The sequence below is a fragment of the Rhyacophila brunnea genome, unplaced genomic scaffold (assembly GCF_057557595.1).
Source record: "Rhyacophila brunnea isolate RB1 unplaced genomic scaffold, BYU_Rbru_1.0 scaffold_20, whole genome shotgun sequence".
In the NCBI taxonomy this organism is placed as follows: Eukaryota; Metazoa; Arthropoda; class Insecta; order Trichoptera; family Rhyacophilidae; genus Rhyacophila; species Rhyacophila brunnea.
Window position 1 is genome coordinate 19,482,076 of NW_028232860.1, and position 23,325 is coordinate 19,505,400.

At 33.6% G+C, this 23,325-nt stretch overlaps 3 protein-coding genes across 6 annotated transcripts in view; 2 read left to right on the forward strand and 1 right to left on the reverse strand.

Annotated features, from left to right (window-relative positions):
- The window catches only part of MTA1-like (metastasis associated 1-like), a 197,186-nt gene extending 193,940 nt beyond the window's left edge, over nt 1-3,246 (reverse strand). For all 3 annotated transcript variants that reach the window (XM_085947929.1, XM_085947928.1, XM_085947927.1), the window contains exon 1: nt 3,067-3,246. In XM_085947929.1, the coding sequence (XP_085804055.1) occupies nt 3,067-3,094 (28 nt within the window). In that variant the 5' untranslated portion in view covers nt 3,095-3,246. The remainder of the gene's footprint in view (nt 1-3,066) is intronic.
- H (transcriptional corepressor hairless) overlaps nt 1-22,771 on the forward strand; it is a 249,032-nt gene extending 226,261 nt beyond the window's left edge. The window contains exon 6 of the mRNA XM_085947934.1: nt 22,644-22,771. The gene's annotated coding sequence lies outside the window, so the exon portion shown is untranslated. The remainder of the gene's footprint in view (nt 1-22,643) is intronic.
- On the forward strand, nt 4,076-23,092 carry Sec23 (transport protein Sec23). 2 transcript variants are annotated; one of them, XM_085947931.1, is made up of 14 exons: nt 4,076-4,208; nt 4,296-4,586; nt 5,906-6,161; nt 6,788-7,370; nt 8,505-8,647; nt 9,227-9,366; nt 10,893-11,011; nt 13,226-13,379; nt 13,473-13,624; nt 14,139-14,313; nt 15,290-15,445; nt 16,910-16,975; nt 20,394-20,414; nt 22,752-23,092. In XM_085947931.1, exons 2-14 carry the CDS (start codon nt 4,308-4,310, stop codon nt 22,839-22,841), a joined length of 2,334 nt encoding a protein of 777 aa, XP_085804057.1. In that variant the 5' UTR covers nt 4,076-4,208; nt 4,296-4,307; the 3' UTR covers nt 22,842-23,092. The 2 variants fall into 2 exon arrangements, with proteins under 2 accessions (XP_085804057.1, XP_085804058.1); XM_085947932.1 differs by lacking the exon at nt 20,394-20,414.
- Nucleotides 23,093-23,325: the final 233 nt, after the last annotated feature.

Consider the following 23,325-nt stretch of genomic DNA (forward strand, 5'->3'; position numbering starts at 1 on the left):
TATTGTTTTAATTAACAAAGATTTACCAGAATATTAATTCTGATAACCAAACAAGGAACCGCTGCCTAAATAAATACTTAATCTAGTTCCTAATTTAATATTCAGTTGTAAAAATTGAATTTATTTAAGAGTCGATTAGATAATATTACTGACCTAAGATGATACAAACATAAGACAATGCTGAAAAATACTTCATCACCATCGTAATGAAGTTATACCATGTTTTATTATTCATTTGAAAACAATGATGGAATAATCAACTAATACCTAATATCACTCATATGGTGGAGGGTACCTAATCGGATGAATGTGAAATACTAATATTCAATAATATGTTAAAAGAAAGTGCTTAGTATCAGAGAAACTTTATTAGTAAGTAAAGTACTTACCATGCAAATAAAATTCAGTAGAACAAGATATACCAGTATAATGTTTCGTCTTTTTTTCACAGTTATATCGTTATGACAAAGTATATTATAGGTACTTCATACATGTACAAGAAGACAATATAGAATCTACCAACGGGTTTTGTTAATTGAGCTGTATCTTCAGAGTGTCACTAAACCTTTTCTGATACTACTGTCCAAATAGGTATGAGTATAAAAATGAACGAAACATTAAAATATTTACAACGTGAAGGTGAACGATGAACATAAACGAAATTTTAAGTCAGTAATTTTCTCTATAGTATATACCTAGCAGAGTGACTTTGTCACAACATACATAATGACACAGTTAACTTGGATTAATATATTATTATCTGGGTTCAAATTTAAGTACTGTAAGATCCACTATATTGAAACAAGTGAATAAACCCAACGACTGGAATTTCAATACACAAAATATTAATTATAAACTCAAGTTGATTACTCAGAAACATTGTAGTCTACCAAAATTATTATATTAAATAATTTAATCATTAATAATATGTTGTATAAGAAATTATAGACTAAATATTTAAATAAAAATCTACACAAATGTATGTGTATAACAACATCACAATCAAATTTATATCAATCGTACATCCTTCAAAATGCAATGTTTATGATAGCGGAACGTTCCTGCAATTAATATGTAAAAAAAAAATATATTAAATGAGTAACTATAATAAAATTAATAAAACATTGTCAGGCAAACTATTATTATACATATTGATTCATAGATTAATTGTTTTGGTATTCCAAAGAAAAAAATTCAAATTATTTTCTACGTCGACTCCTCAAGGGAACATATGAATAACTGTGTTTATTAACTAAGTATATTTACAAGGATCAGTGGTTGCTCATTCTTTTGAAGCATTTTCAAGCCAGTGATAAAGTGTATAAACCAACATAATCATTATAATAATGCTTTGAATGAAATATCTTATTAGGAGGGAAAGACTCAAATGATACATAATATAATAATATTATAGCGCAGGTGCAAAATACCTGCAGTGTATCCTACATACAGAACATTGTGTGGGTACAATAATTATTTTTATATGAAAGTACTTATATGAATGAATACTATAATGTACCAGACCAGACAGTATGTATGACCAGGAGTATTTATGTATTCAAGTCATTAAACATCTTAGCATGTAACATAAGTATGTATGTAATTATAATAAGAATAAGGATAAAATATTATAATCCAAATGATATAATCAGTACTGAGTACATATAGATAAGCAAATAAGTAATTGTATGATATTATCAGTACATGTTTTGCAATTTACAATAAAGTATTCAATCCAAGATAACAAAATAAATAATGCAAATTAGTTCAGCTAGGTAATGTACTTGTTAAATAGGTACAAGAATCAAGAACTACAAAAAGGATTCTTAATTCAAAATTAATACCTACTTCCCTGCCTAATTAATAAGTGTGTAAATAATGTGTTGCCATGAGCCAACTACTTATTTTAACAACAATAATGTGATACAATATGGACTAGACGCTTTTTATATTTATAATAGTAGTTAACATGGCCGACTATACCTAATGAAAGTTTGACAGATAATTACTTCGACCTACTTGACAACTGAGACTAGTAGTAAAATTAACATAATATTTAACTAGTTAAACTGGTCAATGATTTCTGTATAAATAAGGAACCATTTGTCATACCAGAATAATTATTTAATTTTAACAATAAACTAATTATGAAACCACGATGAAGTAATTAATAATAATATAGTTCTATATTCGTGAAATGTGTACCTAAATTAATATATAAATGTATGAGATGGACATTTATAAATAGGGAAGATAGTCATAATTTTTGACATTTAAGAGGTAAGTACCAACATTGTAATATTATGTTTTGACGTTTCTTTGGAATTTGAGTTTATTCGACAGAAACACAATATTTCGACAAAATCAACAATACGTAATACTTACCTAATATAGATACATAAAACGTATTTTGGGTATGAAGTTAAATCGGTTGTAAGGATTTTTCAAAACGTCAAAACACAACAAACATTGTCCACCATTTCGTTAAAATAACACAAAGTTCGTGCATTTGTCAATTAAAAAGTAAGAACAAAGCTGTTGTCAAACAAAACTAGAGGACTGGATTGGGTAATATGAAATTAAATTGACTTTATATTCGATTTTCCAATTGTCAAAACACACCATAACAGTTTTGACAAGTGCGTAAAGAAAAATATAACCTATACGAGAAAAGTAAAGTAAAATAAAATTGTCACTATGTTCGGCTTCCAGTGCAATTGAAGAGATAAGACTCAGCCTCTGTTTGCTTTACCCGATCGAATTAATGCATATAGATACTTATACACTACTACGTATACACGAATAGTAATGCCTATTTTGTCTGAATTTTTGGCAATATTACGGATTCGGCCGCGATGAACCCAATTGTTGAGGTTAAGATCCTGGTTTTAGCATCGTCGAACGACATTTTTAACACAAACGAAGATTGGTAGCCGAATTCGAACGTTAACGCACTAATTAAACGGTATAATTAATGAAGGTACGACAATCAAAGCAAAGCACCGCTAAGTTGCTTGCGGTGAACCGGCGAAGCTACAATAAAAATAACCAATTATCATTTCTCACCTCCGACCCGATACATATTTGCAGTCATTTTTGTACACAATCACTAAAAACACACACCTTAATTATTCTACATTTGATACAAATAACAATTAAAACACTACGTAATTGAGCCGTAATAAATGTTTTTCACTAAGTTAACTCTAGACGCCTTTCGTTAATCGCCATTTTCTTTCACACTACACATCTGGCCAGTGCGCAGTCGCGCGTGCTGCTGTAAACTTCCTGTCTTCAACTTACAACGATGGCAGCCCTGCCAAATCGTACTATTCCATTCAAAATACGGATATGAAAATAGGTACATTCAAAATGTTTTTTTATAATATAAAATAGAAGTGAAATACTGAACAAAAGTAATTAGATATAATCCTAACATTTACATTTTAACACAGTGGATAAAAACTATTCAGCTAAAATACACATCCATTTATAAAGTATGTACATTTATTAACAGAAAATTGTATAAATAAACATATAAAATTAATACGTTTAGTTACCTATTGAAGTAGGTAGATATAGTTGTTTACATTATTATGGGTATCTTTGGAGTTTTTCATAATATTATTGATTATAAATCTTTTGTTGCATTCGATAATATAAATAAAAAATTAGGTAGGTAGGTACCTACATATTTACTGGAAGATTTTATGTGTCTTTTTTTGTGAAATATAGTTAATTTTTTGTTATATTATTACCACAAATATTGATAGACAAGATTTTTATTTTTGTACACCGAAATTAATAAAACCTATATAAAATATACTTGAATGAAATGACTGACCCCTTTGGGATTCTTTATACTAAATTGAAAAAAAAATACCTACCTACCTATATTTTATTACTCTAGTTAAAATAACTAATTAAAAAAACAATAGGACGTAGGTTTTTAAATGTCCTAAATTAAAAATTAATTCCTAATAAGCTTTAACAATATTTAAAAATTATTTTATTAGAATGTAAATAAAATCGGTGTTGGCAGTAATGAGTTAAATATTTCCCTACATGACGTGGCCCAAATGACAGTTCTCTTCCATGTCGGCATCCTAGGTGTTTCGCACTGACGTTCTAGGACTAATTTGAGAAAATTAGAACTATGCGGAATTCCATCTAAACATTGAGAGGACAATTGCTTCAACCAATTGTCGGTAAGTATAACGTGACATTGATTGAAATAATTTTGATTTATTATATGCGTTTATTTATAAATTTAAGGGTAATCGTATTTGTCATAGGCGGACCCGAAGATGACAACATACGAAGAATTTATCCAACAAAACGAGGACAGGGATGGAGTGCGGTTCACGTGGAACGTGTGGCCTTCCAGCAGAACTGAAGCCACCAGATTGGTGGTCCCTTTGGCCTGCTTGTACCAACCGCTGAAGGAGAGGCCAGATTTGCCACCGATTCAATACGACCCGGTTCTTTGCACCAGGAATACATGCAGAGCCATTCTGAACCCCATGTGTCAAGTGGACTACCGGGCGAAATTATGGGTGTGCAATTTCTGCTTCCAAAGAAACCCTGTAAGTGGATTTTTAATTATAATAAATGTAGATTTTTAAAAGTAATGAATGACAGCTGCCATACTGAAGTGACGTACCTATTAGTTATGCATTAATTACGCTACCTAGTGAGATAATTACATATAATGAATTCGAATTGTAAGAGCGAGTGGTTGGTTATTTATTATCCAGACATGGATTATTTAAAATACCAGAGGCTTTGATTAACATGAAGATAGTTACAATCTTTTTGTAACTTCCTACAATTCAAATTCAACAAACAAGACATAATATTGGTATGTTTTAACTTCTTCTTTTTTTAAATACTGATGTATCGCTTATGGGTTGATTGTGCAACGAAAAAAGACTACCTATATTAATACTTTGGACGCTGAAGACGCACCTGGCGTGTAATGACCAGGCGGCTGATTGATGTAATTAACGTGCATTTTAAAGGTGGTAATTAAAAAATCATTATGTAGTCAGCAGCGAATGAGTTAAGCTAGTATGTTTTCTTCATTGAATTTTAATTTTTAAATTTTAGTTGGTAGTTTTGTACAATGTTTCTTTCATTTTTTTCAATATTACAAATTACAACTTGAAGATATTCACAGTATTACATGTGAGAATCAGTGGCGGAGGTAGACTGTTTAGACTGTTAAACCCTTTAAATGCTGAGAGGTATTAGAATGGTGGTACTCGGCGGGCCATGAATTTCTATGAAAAAATAAAACCTTAACAACACCATTATTTTGAAATATATCAAAAGTATACCATAAAGACTTGTATATCGGTTAAGAATGTCATCATGTTTACAAGAGATGGCAGCATATTGTGTACAAGATATTAATTTATTTAAAACGACCGACCGGGGCTAGTGTAGCGAGTGTAAAGTGCAGCGTGTATACACCCTCATTTTCTATGGCCGGCAATGCATAAACGCGCTTGTGGCATACATCCGATTATGATCCAACATAAATAGTGCACACTAAACTTTGTCAGTCATACTTATTTGTTGTCGTTGAACTAAGAATACAAATATTTAGTGTGCACTTTTTATGTCAGATCTCCAGAGCCTACTTCCACTCTTCGCTACTACTATATGGCTAGCATGAGTAAAATAATTTACACATCTACAATAGTTTGCGTAGTTCAGCTGGCTCAGTTGCACCCAGCAAGTGTCGCATTGTTAATTGCGCTAGAATTACCTGAATGTACTAAGCTTATTATGTCATCCAATAAACTTGAAAAATGGAAACAATGTCTGTCCAAGCTCACCTCACCGAAGTGGGAATATATTTATAAACTACAACAAACTATATTAAATATTTTTTATACAGTTTCCAACTCAATATGCCGCCATCTCAGAGCAGCACCAGCCGGCCGAGCTGATCCCCAGCTTCTCCACCATCGAGTATACTATTACCCGGGCCCAGGCCATGCCGCCCATCTTTCTCCTACTCGTGGATACGTGCCTCGACGAAGAGGAGTTGGGAGCCCTCAAAGACTCTCTGCAGATGTCTCTCAGCTTGATGCCACCCACTGCCCTCATCGGGCTTATCACTTTCGGCAGGATGGTGCAAGTTCATGAACTCGGTAGGGAGGGCTTATCTTAAACTTCCTTGATTTGATAGTGAAATCAGAAGTTTCTGGTTTATTTCGGGATTAGATTTAGTTTAACTGTACATAATATGAGACTCATGAAAAATTAGCCGCAGCGTACAATTTAGCGCGCCTACTAAACACAGCTATATTTTAATTTCAATTTTCTTTTTAACCTTTTATTTGTTTACTTTATAGTTGCTGCATTATATAGCAAATCTATTTTAACTACGTAATTCTATTATTCGGATGCATTTTGTTTGCAAAACGGTTAGGTATCTAGAAGGTAAATCTTTGAGTTGATACTCGTGTTTCTAAATTTCACACCCACAGTAGCCTAGTTATAGAACGGCCATCTCTTAAGGCGTGAGTTGCGGGTTTGATACCAAAAAATGGGCAAAAATTCCATGTTGTAGTTTCAATGTGTGTTTGATTCAGGGCAAAGATCCAATGGGTTGACCAAATGTCTATCAACAATTCTTTGCAAAAACTATATAAAATTTACTTTGCGGAGGCCTGTATGCTATGCTTAAGAGCAATCATGGTAATTTACTATTTTTTATATTTGAATCAACAAGAAAATGCCTGGGACGATGATTTATTGAAAATTATTTTCACAGGAACCGAAGGCATTTCAAAGAGTTATGTCTTCAAAGGGACTAAAGATCTGACGGCCAAGCAAATCCAAGAGCAGTTAGGAATCGGGCGCGTGAACCAAGCGACTCCTCAGCAGCCGTCTAGAGGCCCTCCGGGAGCCCCGGCGCCCCAACAGCCTGCCAACCGCTTCCTGCAGCCTGTCCGCCAGTGTGACATGGCCCTCACAGACATGATCGGGGAGTTGGGCCGTGATCCATGGCCTCTGAGCGTGGGCAAACGCCCCCTGCGGTGTAGCGGAGTAGCACTGAGCCTCGCCGTTGGTCTACTTGAGGTGGCTTACCCTAACACAGGGGCGCGTGTCATGATGTTCCTCGGGGGACCGTGCTCCCAGGGGCCCGGCCAGGTGGTAAATGACGAGCTGAAGCAGCCCATCCGGTCTCACCACGACATCCACAAGGACAACGCTAAATATATGAAGAAGGCTGTGAAGCATTACGAGGCGCTGGCGTTCAGGGCCGCCACTAACGGCCACGCTATCGATATTTACTCGTGTGCTCTCGATCAGACCGGTCTTCTGGAGATGAAACAGTGCTGCAATTCGACAGGGTAAACACTTTTTAATGATTCTATTGTGCAAACTCTATAGAAATACATTCATTGTATCAGTAAATATGTCATTGTTTCTTTGAAGGAACCAAAATACTTTAAAAAAATATTCGCACTTGTAATTTGAAGAAAATAAACTCTAAACATTTATACATATAAATTCTATTTGTACTATTCCTTTTGAATCATTTTTTGCGACCCGGGTTTCACCTTATGGCATCTTCAGGTACTAGTGCTCACTCACAGATGTTAAATGCACACTGACAGCGGGCACAGTTAATTTTCATTTATATAACAAATTAATACAACATAAGGATGTGTAAACCTTATTATTGTGTACTAAGTAAAGGAGTGAGTATAAAAACTAATGTTGGAAATTTGAAGTGTTTTAAAAAACCCCGTAGTAGATACGTTAGATACTCACTATTAATACATTCAGGAAACGCATTAAAATGTCGTTATTCATAAATAATGGAACTAGATGCCAAAATGCGTAACCCGGGTCGTAAAAAAAAACTCAAATTGAATATTAGTACAAAACTTAAATCAATTAGAATTCAAATTCTATCAAGTTCCTTGGTTGATAGTATTAATTTATACATATTTCCTACTTTGGCATTCGGTGTTCGATGACTACTACCACGAAACTGGCCACAACTTCCAAATGCGAGTTTATTAGCACGATTTCATTAAATGATAAACATCATTGGCCGCAATGACTCTGGTCGTGGCTGCATTTCTGCATGCGTAGCGTTAAAATTCTTAATAGACCAAAGTCGCAAAATTCACTTGTTAATTGTCTTTGTGGTATTGTCTGTTCATGATGATCCAATGTAGACGAAACGGTCAACAGTATCAAATTTGTGTGCAGATTACTGTAATGTGAAAAAGACAGGTTTATATTTTGTTTTTGCCTCATTATTTTGACCTATGCTTCCAGTATTGTGAATGCCTTTTTCAATGCCGATTCTGACATAGCCGTAATATCAATCGGCCTACTGCAACGGCTGTTTGGGTTTAGTTAGTATTGTATCACTGCTGCGGTCATTGGTGTCTTATTTAGGGTTTTTTAATTTTTTACTGTTCTGTATAATATATGTAGTCAAGAAATCAACTTTACTTGTATTGTTTTAGCGGTCATATGGTAATGGGAGATTCCTTCAATTCGTCACTGTTCAAGCAAACATTCCAGCGTGTCTTTGCCAAAGATCAGAAAGGTGATTACAAAATGGCGTTCAATGGGAGTTTGGAAGTGAAATGCTCGCGAGAATTGAAAGGTACGTAATTATATTTACAGATTAAGTGATAAGGCTTTCTTTATGATACTTCTCCAAATAAATTTGAACTATAAATAGAAGGAACCTTATACATTGTTTCTGTTAGCATTTATTAAGCATGGTTATGTTGGTAAACTTTTTAAATATTAACATTGCTCAATTGTCATTCTGATTTTCTTACTCACACAATGGTTGTAATTTTTTTATGTTCATTGTAATTACTTATTCGAGTGCGTATGGACGGTTTTACACAAAGTTTAGTGAGTATTATTGGCTACTTATGTACTCATTGTGATGGGTTGTCTTTTCATATGCCCTACAAATTGGCAAATAAAATTTCATAGCAGTATGTATGTAGTGTGAAGTTCTCTGCAAATGAACCTGCAATTCATTACTTCTTATTTTTTACTTAAATTACATACATTTAGGCTCTATTTCTATAGAAGGTTTTTTTTCAACATCTTTGGTTTTCTGTTATTTTAAGACATAGTGAGAAACACAGCAAAAGTGTTTACAATTATTGTTTTACCCTATTACAACTGTTCAACATTGAAGTATGTTATTCTTTTATCATTTCAGTATCAGGTGGTATTGGGTCTTGTGTTTCGTCGAACATTAAAAGTCCGTGTGTATCGGACCAAGAGATGGGAATGGGTAATACTTGCCAGTGGAAATTGTGTACATTCACCCCCAACTCCACCATTGCTCTATTCTTTGAGGTGAGAACTTTAATTATCGTGTCTGTATGCTCTATCTTGGAGTTGAAATGCTATACCCCTCTTCTATGTATATATATATATAGATCAAGCAACATTTTTGATAGACTGAGATGATTGAGACGCTGGGGATTGAATGAATACAGGTACGCTTGTGACCGAGTTGAGTAAATCAACTTGAAAGTAAAATATATTATGATTGTAATTTCAACATTCTGTAAATGAGGTTTAGTTCACAAATGATTCCAAAAATTTATTTTTTATTTTAGTATTGCCTTTTTAGTGGTAAGTCAGGCAAAAATGTTTAAATATTAAAACTGTCGACTAAGGGTACTTGTGGGAATTTGATTCAAAATTGTAATTGATTTGTTTTGTACTATTCCAATTTGAGTCAGTTTTTGCGACTCAGATTTTGCCTTTCGCCATCATCAGGCACAATACACTCACCAATGGCAAATTCGCAAGTGAATATTTATAATGTATATTAAAGGTAATTAACCCAATGCTTACGGGCCGCACAAAAATGTGTTTTTGCTAATTGCTTTTCAAATGCAAATTAACACGTTAATTAAAAAAATAATTAAAAGGGCCCGTAAGCATTGGGTTAACAAGGCCTGGACAAAAACGAACCATAAGTGCGAGGAGTAAGCATTCAGCACGCTTATATCTCCGCTCTATCCGTTAGAGTAAGATAGAATTTCTATGGCTGAATTAAATATTTTTTGAAAAAATCGCCGGTAAATATGGATTTGACTGATTACATTCATTTAAAAACTGCGAGCACGTGTTGCTGAAATTTATTGTTTTCATGTTAAATATAAAGTTAGTGGTAATTATTTTTAGTTATTTTAGTAGAACATAGTGTTAACTATGTTGTGTTTAAATTTGGTAGCCGTACTGAGAAGCAACACGATGGTATAACATTTCATAGTAAAGTTGATAATAATAAAATCGAGGTTCTACTGTGCGTTATACGCAAGAAACACGACTTCGTTTTGTGGAAAAATAGGCGCTCTATATATCATTACTATGAGGTAATTAACTATTCTGTGTCAGTTGTGCATTTGCCATTGGTGAGTGTGCATAGTGTCTGAAGATGATGAAAGGTGAAAATTAAGTCCCAGAAAAATGACTCAACTGTACAAGGACACAACCTAAATCAATTAGATAGAAAGAAAATTAGAAAAGAAAGATTATTTTTGTTGCTATAAAAATAATTACAACATTATAAATATACACTCATGTGCATGGAATATAATTCAATGTTAGCAATCTTTGTAATCAATAATGGCCATCACTGCTTTTTTGTCTGATGTCATTTTGTTCATTAAAATTTCGACATTTTAAGTACTTGACAGTTAAGTCAATATTAGCATTTTGATTTTGTGGAATAAATCGCATCTGTGTATGATTGGGATAGTGATTTTGTTGGCTTTTCCGAAATCAGATTATGTTGAGATCGCATTGATTCTCTGTATACGGGGATCTCCCATAATTTATTTACTGACGAGTTTTATTATTTTTGATAGGTTGTGAACCAGCACTCGGCGCCTGTACCGCAAGGAGGTCGTGGCTGCGTGCAATTGATTACTCATTATCAACATTCAAGCGGACAACGTCGTATCCGTGTTACGACAGCTGCACGCAAGTACGATCATTGTTTTTTATTGCTTTTATTGCTCCCACCAGACTTTACTGGCATTGGCACCATTTGTTTCGTTTCCCCCCTAGACTCGTTGGTCGTGGGATTGAATCCCGTATCTGGAAAATTTTACATGTTGCTTTATTTGCACGTATTCGCGCCTAGAGGCTTCAAAATTTAATGCAAATATAGATTCTTAAAAGAACATCACCATAAACATCTTAATACATATAAGTAATCATTTATAATATCCATAATATTGTATTGGAATTATATGGTCACTAAATCCAATACATACTTAGAATCAAGGCCTGAACAAAAACGATGCATGAGTGCGAGTGAGAAAGTATTCGGCACACTTACAATCTCTGCGACACGCGCTAGAGTAAGATAAAAGGTCTACATATGTGTTAGCTAGTTTCCAAAAGTATCGCCATCAAATCGGGGCGAAACGCTTCACATAGCGTCGATAACTTGCGAGGTTGTGTTGCTAAAATTGCTATTTTTTGTGTTATACATAAAGTCAGTGGTAAATATTTTTAGTTAATTAAGTAGAAAAGATGGTTCTGTGTGTTGTCTTAAAATGTGGTAGCTGTACTGATAAGCAAGAAGATGGTATTACGTTTCATAGGTAAGTTGATACGTGTTCGTGATAATTGATTTGTATTTTTTTATATATTTTAATATCAGTGACCTAGTGTTTCTTTAAAATAACTTAAATTATGTATATATATATCTAATGGTTGCATTTTGACCGCTTAAAAATACTATATAACGTAAAAAAATAGAAAATTATATTTTAATTCTGAGCGTCTAGTGCGAGCACTAGCGAAATGGTCTATGGTCTCGAACATTTGTAGACGAATGCGTTCGCTCGCCCACAAACCAAACGCAAGGCACGCGGCTTCATTTAGCAATGCAACGGGTGGCGTCTAGATGTGTCTATAGTCTAAGCTTAGAATGGTTTTTGTCAAGGTTCCATAAATAAACAGAACATGAAGAAAACAGAACGGTGAAAATTCAGAACAGTAGAAAAATATAACATTTTATATTGAAATTGTCGTATCTCTATAATATTATTATGTTGTATAGATTTTTAATCACACTGGTTTCCAATACGGTGTAAAAAAAAATCAAATTAAGTATATAGTTTGTCTAATCGCTGGAAAGCCTCAATTAAACGGGACTCAACTCGGTGTTGCCGGCATGTTATATCTCGTCTTAACCAATCTAATATGTTTAAAATACTTGGGTGACTACAATGAAATAATGAGTTTAATAATTTTATTCTGTGAAGATAAAAAATGGAAATTTAGCTATTTGAATATGTATTCTATTCTGAATTTTCATAGTTATGTATGTTTATCGCTGTCGTGTTTTATCGCCATTCTGTTTTTCATGTTCTGTTTTGTCTGGTTATCATTTTTCAGATATGTAGAAAATTAGTAGATATTTAGGATTTTTCTGAAAATGCAAAAGATACCGTTCTTTTGGAAAAAACAATTTGTACCAAAGATCTTGAGAAAACCCTTGTTCTACAATCTTTTGAGAGGGAGCATAAACATATGAAAGTTTAGTATTAACGCAAAAAAGGACCTCATGTCAACTAATTTTCATAGAAACTGAGGATTGTGGAAGCCGTCCATTCTTTGTTGCATAGAAAAATGTCGCTTCCTTCAGGGATTTTTATAGGCAAACCACGATGGCTCCATCTGGCAGGAGAAAGATTTTTTCAACATCTTTGGGTGGATCATTATTTTTGGTCATACATATTGACACGTGTAAGGTCGGAACTGCAATATGGTAACTTTTTAGTAGTACGATTTTAATAAATTTTATTGACACCACAATGTTAATTTAAATACCGGAATCGTAATTTTTTAGTTATAAGTACCTATAAAATATTGATTGAATTTTTGTTTTTTTTTCAATATCGTTTTATTATCTTTAAAATTATTTAATAAAAGGCATATAAGCCAAAATAGCGAAAAACGCAGTTACGATCTTTTACGTAGGAGGTGTCGATATATGGTTTGTTTGAAGTATTCTTTTTTTTGTATTACGTACATCCGCAATAATGACTCCCAACTCATAGAAAAGAGTCATCTGATGGACATGGTGCCATACACTACTACGATTTAAGTGTCACATATTATTAGAACATTCTTGGATATTATTGCCAATTGAGATTATAATCGAAAGACTGGGGGAAATTTTCAGTTGGGGCGATGCTGCGGTGAACTTGCATCACATAAGCGCAGGCTTCGACCAGGAGGCGGCCGCCGTAGTCATGGCCCGACTCGTGGTGTACCGAGCCGAGCAGGAAGACGCTCCAGACGTCCTGCGATGGGTCGACCGGATGCTCATTCGATTGGTAAACAACAATATTCATAAATATAAATATTGTACACGTTTCTGGGTCAATTTCAAGATGGAAATAAAACTTCATTCTATTGTTAATTTTCAGTGCCAGAAATTCGGAGAGTATGCTAAAGATGATCCAAACAGTTTCCGGCTGTCAGAAAACTTCAGTTTGTACCCTCAATTCATGTACCATTTGAGGCGATCACAATTCCTGCAAGTCTTCAATAATTCACCTGATGAGACCAGTTTCTACAGGTATGGTACATATTATGCCAACATTTTGTTTACTACATGCCCGGAAAATCGACCGCGCAGACAGATTCATAAGCTAAAGGGGGCGTGGCAATGTGTGGAATTTGCGTTGTTTACGGGACATCGCTTAATGCGCAAAAAAAGCAGACAATAGTAGATTGATGCCATATATTTTGTTTTTAATTCTATCTGTATACCGATCACGAAGAATCTATTGGCAAAAAGTTCAGATCGAAGAGTCTCCCCATAACCAATATCTCTAACTGTGTAAACTGAGCGGTCCACGTGTTCCTTCCACCCCATCATACTTCGTGAGCTCTACAGTATTAGGTCACATTCTATTTTGATTGAGTGTTTCCGCCATTCGCAAAATTGACGCATTGCACTATAGACAATAACGATTATGACTTTAGTGTTAATGTTACATACATAACTGTCATATAATTCCTACTAGAGTTATCTAAAATAGTTCCTACTAACATCTGTCAAATAAATTAATTACTTTGTTATTTTCTAGGCACATGCTGATGAGAGAGGACTTGACCCAATCGCTTATCATGATCCAGCCCATTCTGTACGCATACAGTTTCAATGGCCCGCCCGAACCTGTTCTTCTGGACACCAGCTCCATTCAGCCTGACCGCATTCTTCTCATGGACACCTTCTTCCAAATTCTCATCTTCCACGGCGAGGTGAATACCGCACTCTGTTTTATGCCACGATTATTAATTTATTCATTGACACTTTCCAAGCGGATATACTTATTGTTATATGTTATTTATGCATTATCATTTAAAAGAAAATATCTAATTAATATGATTCCTTTAAAAGATATATGTATTTTTGTGAATAGTAACGAAATAATTATTCGATATTTAATTTAGTTATCTAACAAGCAGTCATTTTTTAAAAGTCATGTCATACAAAATATTAAAATATTACTGAAATGAAAGCGGTAATCATTTTATATATTTTTTTATACTTTGTAATAATATAAAAACTATTATGATTTGTCCAGATTATTTACATGAAAAGTATTCCTCCACGTGAATGTTATCAGAAATGTTTGTCTTGCTACATTTATCTTGGAGGAAAGACATTATCCTCGTGTCACTTTTTTTCATATATGCGATTGTAATCATTATAATCGTAAAATTACTTCTAGCACTTGAAAAAGAAACCATTTTAAAGGGTATTTGTACCAGCACCGAAATAATTACTTTAGACTGCGATTACTTTGGCTTTATTATTACATATTATTAATGGTGCTACAGTCCGGTGTGGGTCCCAGCCGTCTAGCATTGCTCTCGATGATCTTCTCTCCCTTACCCTAGAATGTTATTTGGACGCACCGATTGGAGGTCGTTTTTTACTCTTTCCAATCACAGGAGTCATAGTTTCCCAGCGAATCGTCCGGCTTTATCGATGTTAAGTGCTTCGAGGCTGATGTATTGTTCATCCTTTTTATGTGTCCCATCCAGTGGAGTTTTATTAATTTCAGAATATCCAGGTCATCGCATATATGATGCAGTTTGGATTTAGTAGACAAAACATCCTGATTTAAGGAAACATATACCGTGTATTTATACATTTTTTTATGTATTTGTGTCACCGGTCTAGCCTTAAGCCAATGGCGGCGATAACGATGGTTCAATTGATTTTTTGCAGACTATTGCCCAATGGCGTGCCCTCCGTTACCAGGACATGCCGGAGTATGAGAGTTTAAAGCAACTGCTTCAAGCGCCAGTAGACGATGCTCAGGAGATTCTCCAAACTCGTTTCCCCATGCCTAGATATATCGATACCGAACAAGGAGGATCACAGGTGATTGAAATACTCTGATTTATTAATTTATTAGCAAATAAAACAGATCTCTTCGACATTGGGTCTTAGATACGAGCGATGCTGTAGTGTAGTGGTGGACAGAATGCCCACACTTAAAGCCATGTCGTCGCTGTAGGATTTGTTTGTCGAATAAACCAAAAATGTCAAATATTCAGGAGACGAAAGACAAACTTCGTTATCCAATATTTAAATACATGGAGGTATTTAAATTGTTGTTTTTACAGCATATGAATGCTGTATTCATTACAAAGCAATTTAAAGAAAAGGATGGTTCTGGGCCATTTAGATACAAAATGAACATCATTCTCCATTAAAAGGTCGATTTCGACAAAAATGGATATTCAACAAACCAATCCTATAACGACGATGTGTCACGATTTTGAATTTTGGTGCTCGGTAAAAAAATAAATGTTTTGTGAATGTTTTGATGATTATTTTCATGTATATTAATTGATCCAATATAAATCATTATACAAATCCGTTAATATAACCTCCATTCCAGTTGGTAGAGTGTCCGTTAATGAAGCCATGGATTGTAGGTTCAATCCTGTAGCCAGACAAAACATATTGTTTTTGGGCTACGGGTTTGGCCTTGGATTGTATTCTTTCTAAAAATAATATGTTAATATAAGCCGGCGCTAACATCTAAACTCATCTCGTCTGATGTATGTAGTCATTATTAACAAAAGACATGTTATCTTATGGACGTTCACACACTGCTGGAATGTAACATGTTAGTTTAAAAAAATAGATGGTATTGTTAGCAACAAATTTCACACGACTCGCATCGCATGACGCTCGTCCCTCCGTGTTGCAGTTACACATGCGCACACACTACGAGACGGCCATTTCTATTCAGACATAAAGTTCGCCGGTCGCCGTATCCCATACTTATCCACGTTCAAAATGACAGATGAGCGCAACAGCATTTACTAAGGATGTGCCTAATTGACGGATGTACCTAATATTGTTGCCTTTTACTTAAATTTCTGCAGTACCATTAGGTACATAATATTCGCTGTTTCGGCATCTGATGGCATTTGACAACTTTTATGTTTCGAGAGGTTACGCGCGTCACTGTCGCTAGGCGCCTATGTGCACTGCCGACTATGCAACATGCAAGCGACATTCCTACAAGGTTTGGTTTATGGCTGTGCCTCAAACGAGACAAGTTTAGATGTGTGAGCCGGCTAACATGCACTGTGTGGAGCAACATATTAATGCTTTGCTTACGAGCAAAAAACAAACAATCCTTAAAAACTGTGTTATGATAGTAATCTCTAGAAGCTTATAATGTGTTCCATTTTGGAGTGAAAATGGTAATTTACCTTTGCATGCAGTGTAATCCAGAGCATTCTGGTCTCCAGCGTTGCAAATTAAAACGCAATTTTTTTGATTTTTAATGACATTGTACATATTTATATTATTCTTTTGTTTTTGTAGGCTCGATTCCTTCTCTCGAAAGTGAATCCCTCTCAGACCCACAACAATATGTACGCCTACGGAGGGGTGAGTAACGTTAATTGCTATAATAATTACTCCGTTAATATCTTCAACTTCCAACACAATTCACCAAACACGGCTAGTTGTAGAATCTACTCACTTGCTAAAAACCTCAAAGAATCTAAATTATTCAATTAATGTGCTTTTTGTTTTAACAACATTCATATTATTAAAATTCTATTTTGTCATCCCATTATTTGAGATGAAAGCAATTTCTTGTCCAAATCATTCATAAGACGATTTGCCAGTAATGGAATCAGAGGACTACCCATAGAAACCCCTTATGTCTGTCAATATGACATATGTCTGTTAATACCTAGTATTTTTTATTGACAGTTATTGGGGCTTCCTATGAGTAATCCCCTGTGCTCTACTAGCGAATTGTTTTATGGACGATTTAGATAGAATAATATTCAAATTATTCGATAGACAATATTTAAAATGTAAACAATGCAGCTAGGTATCAGACTTGTGGCCCCTTTCTAGTAGTAGCCTTTTGTACTGTTAAAGGTCATCCATTAATGACGTCACACGATTTTTAGTATTTTTCACCCCTTTCCTCTCCTCCATTTTTAATTCCCCGCTCTAATCCGATATAACGGACAAAATATCCGGTCAAATGTGAAAATTGTTAAAAACATCCTGTTAATGTTATACATGTTTAAATTCAAATGTCACTGCTTGTAAACAATGTTCTTCACATGATAATCTAATAACATTTATTGACTATTCGTCAGATACCGAAATTCAACCATATTATGTGCATTTTCATAATTTTGAAGAGTTGATTATAAAAAACTACCGACTTCAAAACTGCAAACAAAACTTGATTCTTTTTTCAAAGCCGCATTACCGAAACCAAGTGCGTCGACATCAAATATTAATGTCACTTCACAACGGGTGTGTCTGGATCATCTGAAGATGAATAAACAGGACTTATTTTTGGGTTTTTATATAACAGACTTTTGGCTTTAGCGGACACCCCCTCACATGCATTAGTCCGTTATATCGCGGTTCTACTATATAATGATCTAATGGAATATTTTATTCTAAGAAAAAAAAATATAGATTGTGTTGTTTTTGTGACATCACAATTTTCTATAACCCACCCAATAATCCCTTTTGTCACATCATCATATTAAATTAGAACCCCTCATCCCCTTTAGGAGTGGCGTCATATATGTATCACCCCTAACACGAAATTTAGCATGTGCACAATATAGCTAATAAATAATGGGCATGCACTTATAAGCGCAGGTGTTGAGTTTTGTGATAATAGTAAAAATAATTGCTAGAATAAGGCCACTGGTCACCCTGTCCTGTCTCATGGTCCAGTCAAAGCTCAGTAGCATCCCATGACTAAAAATCAATAAACACGACATGCTGTGGTGAACCTATGTCATGCACGCAAATTCTGTTTGCGTTTGAAAGATTTGTAGAACCTTAGCTGAGACACAAAATTTCCTGGAATTTTAAAGAGCACCGATGATACGAAGCACCTGGCAAAAATGGGAAAGATAGCTAAAAAGGCTTTCGATTTGGAATCTGGGACTCTTTTTATTTTTGTTGAGACAAGGCTTCGATGGGAAGGAAAGTTTTAAAAAAACCCAGCCCAAACTAAAAATGCTGTTTCTAATTTTTAAACTTCTATTGGCATGTTATTACAAATATTTTGTAATTTTTTTTAAAAAGGTTCGCCTCCGCTGCCTTATCACAAATACAATATAATATTGAATACACCAGTATGACATAATTATTGATTTGAAGTCATCGGGTGCTACTAAACCATGGAATTAGGACACCAAATTAATTAGTGTCAATGCTGGTCTTACAATAATTTCAATAAATTTAATGCTGTATTTATAACTTAAAAAAAAATCTAATTTGAATAATACATAGAAAGCTTTTAAAAGTCAATTTGCTTGGCCACAAACACCTATATACACAGCTAGGACTACTATCACAGTGATAAATTAATATCAATATTGTCAATTGAGCTCAAATTAATCATTTCCTTTCTTAATCAAATGTGTGACGCTCATATTTTATGCATGTTTGTGCTGTAACGATGTGATTGTATCCTGAATGAAAGCATGATTCTGACAAGTTATTATTTTTTTTACAATTTAATATGCCAAAGCTTTTTTCAGTTTGTTTTTATAATTATTCGATTCATACAATATATAAATGCACACTTTCATAAAACCAAAATTATATTTTTTCCTTCATTGTTTTGGTAGAGACATATAATGCACATCGTCTTTTAATACATATCTACTTCTATGTGCTATAAATTAATGAATGCACCGACGGTGGTTTGGCCGATAGAGAGGCCTTCCCTGTCAGAGGAAAACAATTCATTTTGTTTTTGTCAATGCATGTTTAATCCAATACCAGGACCCAATAGATTGGGCGATTGGTTAACATCCATTCCTAATTTTAAAAAGTCCTATAGATTGCTCCGTTTGGTAGTGTACATGGCAGTGGCGAATGGTGGAAACAGGCTGTGGAGATCCGACATAAATAGTACACACTAAACTTTGTCAGTCATACTTATTTGTTTTCATCAAACTGTAGATGGTATTGGTTAACCAAACCTGCCTAACCAAATCATATATTATCAAATAATTATGTCACTTATTCCGTGTATGGCGTGAATATGTTGATAAGTCTAAAAACATGAATTCTTAGGGCAGCTCTTTGTAAGGTTGGTATTCTGTGGTAAATCAGTTATGTTTTTAAATTTTAGTTTGTTGAGAATTTACAAGCATTTTTTTACTAAATTTTTAAATCTAAAAACATATGATAATCTGATTTACCACATAATACCAACCTTACAAAAAGCTGCCCTGAGAATTGATGTTCTTAGACTTATCAACATATTCACGCCATACACTGAATTTATCTATTATGGTTTGGTTAGGCAGGGTTTAATTGAATTTTAAAAACTAACGATCACCTGCAATTTTTATTCTTTGTTCAATGAAAACAAATAGGTATGACTGAGATAGTTTAGTGTATACTATTTATGTTGGATTTTCATAGTGTACGTCCACACCCTTCACCACTGGTACATGGTACATAAATTATTATGCCTATATAATTAATACATAAGGATGTATAACAAACATAGATTTGTATTAATCATAATAATTAAATCAGGACACGGCGAGGATGTGAGCATTTTATAAATTAATTTCTATCATTATTTTTATTCACTTTTCATTCATTCGGCGGTGAGTATTAAATAATGATGAACGCATTTAAAATGAGATGCTCTTTTTTGTAACTTGGTTTTATGAAGTGTACTTTAATGTTCTTATGTCGATTCCCAATAATTGCTAAATTAAAATTGCACAATCGCATAATTTTTTTGACATGTTTTATTAACCATTTTGTTTTTTTAACGATGCTGTTCCAACAGGCGATGCCAGTTCCCAGTTCGGTAGAGTTTTTTTTTATTATTTATATTCTTTTGTCATTTTTTATTTCTATAATTTTTGCAAAGCTGTGCACTCTAAAGCTTATTTAACACAAAATAATATGTTATAATATTCCTGAATATCTAGTAGTATTTTTATTTTATAATAACCCTAATCAATCGATAAATTTTAATTTTACCCAGAGATGCACTAAGTGATATTTTTAAGTAATGAATGGATTTATTTATTTTGGTGGTTGGGATAATAAAATAAGTTCAATGTTGTATTCTATTATTGTAATAATATATTTATATATTCAAAGCTTGACACTATCAATCTATATAATATTACCCAATACAGCGTTTCCCATTTGATTGCCACGACCCAGTACTGATCACAGAATTATATACAGTCACAGTGGATAGCATGGAAAATATAAATTATCTTTTATATATTTATTAATGATTTCATGATTTTTTACTGATTGATGTTTAAACGCAATATTACATCTACTGTCTTGGATGTTTTTAAAAGGCGAGACAGCAACACTTCCATGCATATGAATTGAGACAAAAATCAGTTAGACAATCCACATTATAGTAGATTAGCCCAGAATTCAATTTTAGAATAAAATTTTGCGTTCTTCTCTGAATGTTTGTTAAACTAATCATGCTTCACATTTGATATTGTATAAATGTTAAAATTTAAATGTTGTATTTTCATTAAATAGGAAATACTTTTAGCTAATGTCGCATGGGTTTTACGCATTTATACCTTTCGACATTTAAGAATGATTCTGACGTTTCGTGTAAGAAAATCAGGACTGTTCATTGGTCAGCCGATTAGTATGGGGCGGTGTTTGACCGAACAGATTTTATTTTGTTATCGTGCAGCTAACTTCACGGCAGTGAAAACTGTCAGTGAGCTCTGTATGATTTTTGTGCAATAAGGTGTCTCTTTCACCGGCAGTGAAAAAATTTCAAACCTCTTAGGTTTTTCCTAGTAATAATATCTTGATTTCCATATATTATGTAATCAACAATAGAATTATTATGTAAAATAAAATCAATAATTGAAGATTTTTTGTATAATATACTGGGTCACGATAATGTCAAATTTTGGGAAACGCTAGTATAAAATAAATGTATCGGTGATAAGGAATCAATTTTTGTTGCTTAATATAGAGCCATGTCAATGTTGCCACATTTCAAAAGTTTCTTATTACAAAATATTTGATGACATTGAATTGTCATAAGTTTTTTGGGACACCAAAATATTTGGGACACAGATTGGTCATAACTGAAATATATTACTATTTTTACACATTATTCACGTGCATACATAAAGTGTCGCTGCGTTGAATATATTGAAATTGAACATATTGAAATTTTTGAATTTGTTATGTTTCGAATATAATATTATTATGAAAACGTGAATCAGCCACTCAATACAGTAGTAAATTATTATACACATACTATGTACTATTATTTGCAGTCATAAATTTAGCTCCTATTATGGTAAAAAAAGATTTCATTCTGCTTCTGATTGGTGATTCACAAGTTTGAATCCCATGCACCGGGTAATATTAACTCATGTTGATGTCTAATCAATCTGTGTATACTGGAATCTTTCTACAATGCTACTAAACAATACCAATACAACTGCGAATCGCTTGCCGTATCCATAATGCAACTGTAGAATGATTTCACTATAATAAGTAGGAGGAACTGGGTAGAAGAGAGTTGAGAGTGATAAAATATACCTTCAAATTTAAACATTTCAATTAAGACTGACAAGGCATATCAGTACTTATTACTTATTGAGCACTAGCAGTGCCTGTAGTCATCATATTATGTAGCTATTTTTCGATGACACGATGAAGACGTATTCTTAAAACGCTGTCACAGCTCCCTCTTACAACGCCCTAATTTTACTTAGGATTCGGCTCTTAAATTAAATTTACGGTATGATCTCTAGAATTTGAGGATAATAACAAAATAGTTTGTTAAAGTACCCGCATACTGTGGGTTGAACATAATATGGTCTGTCTTGAAGCAGAAATTCAATTCATAAGGTTTTTATATATTATACAAAACACACAAGTTTATTTCTTTCTTCAAGAATTCGTTTGAATACTATCATAATATTATTATCAATTATATCTTATATTACATAATAAGTCATAACTACTTAAAAACTATATTTATAACTGTTTTTGTACACACACTCTTTTGCCACAAGATTCTACAAAGTATACTCGGGGTGTTATATTGAAATTTGAACACCTCAATATTGTAAATAATCCGTTGGAAGTTTTTCTTTGTTTATTTAGTTTCTAATATGTATCAATTTGTTTTTAGGATGGCGGAGCTCCCGTGTTGACGGATGATGTGTCTCTACAAGTATTCATGGAGCATCTCAAGAAATTGGCTGTCTCCTCCAACGCTTAGATTTCAATAAAACGTTTTTTACAAAGCAATTTACTTTAGTATTTCAACATTTTGGGAATTAATAGTAATATATTATTATAATATTGTATTATCAAAATTAGGTATGAATTTTTATCAAAAGAATAAGTTTAATCCGCCATCACTACTGTAAATATGTTAAAAGTATTCTTTTGTTGTTGTCCTACTGGTATAATGTTGTGTCTCGTAAGCTTTTACATATTGTGTTGCAATAAAATAAAATTTATTCTTTATATGGTTGTCTTTTATTTATTGTATGAAGTGTGTACCTGGCAACGCGCTACGATCTATTTAAGCATAAAACATAAAAAATCTGAAAACCATCGTAAAAATCCCCGAAACAAGCATGGCATTCAAAAACTACAAAAGAAGTTGTAATGAAGTGCTGAGCCACCGGCGCTGGTAGGTACCTACTGACTTCACAAAGCTTGGATTTTTTACATGCAATTTCAACCATATGCGTGGC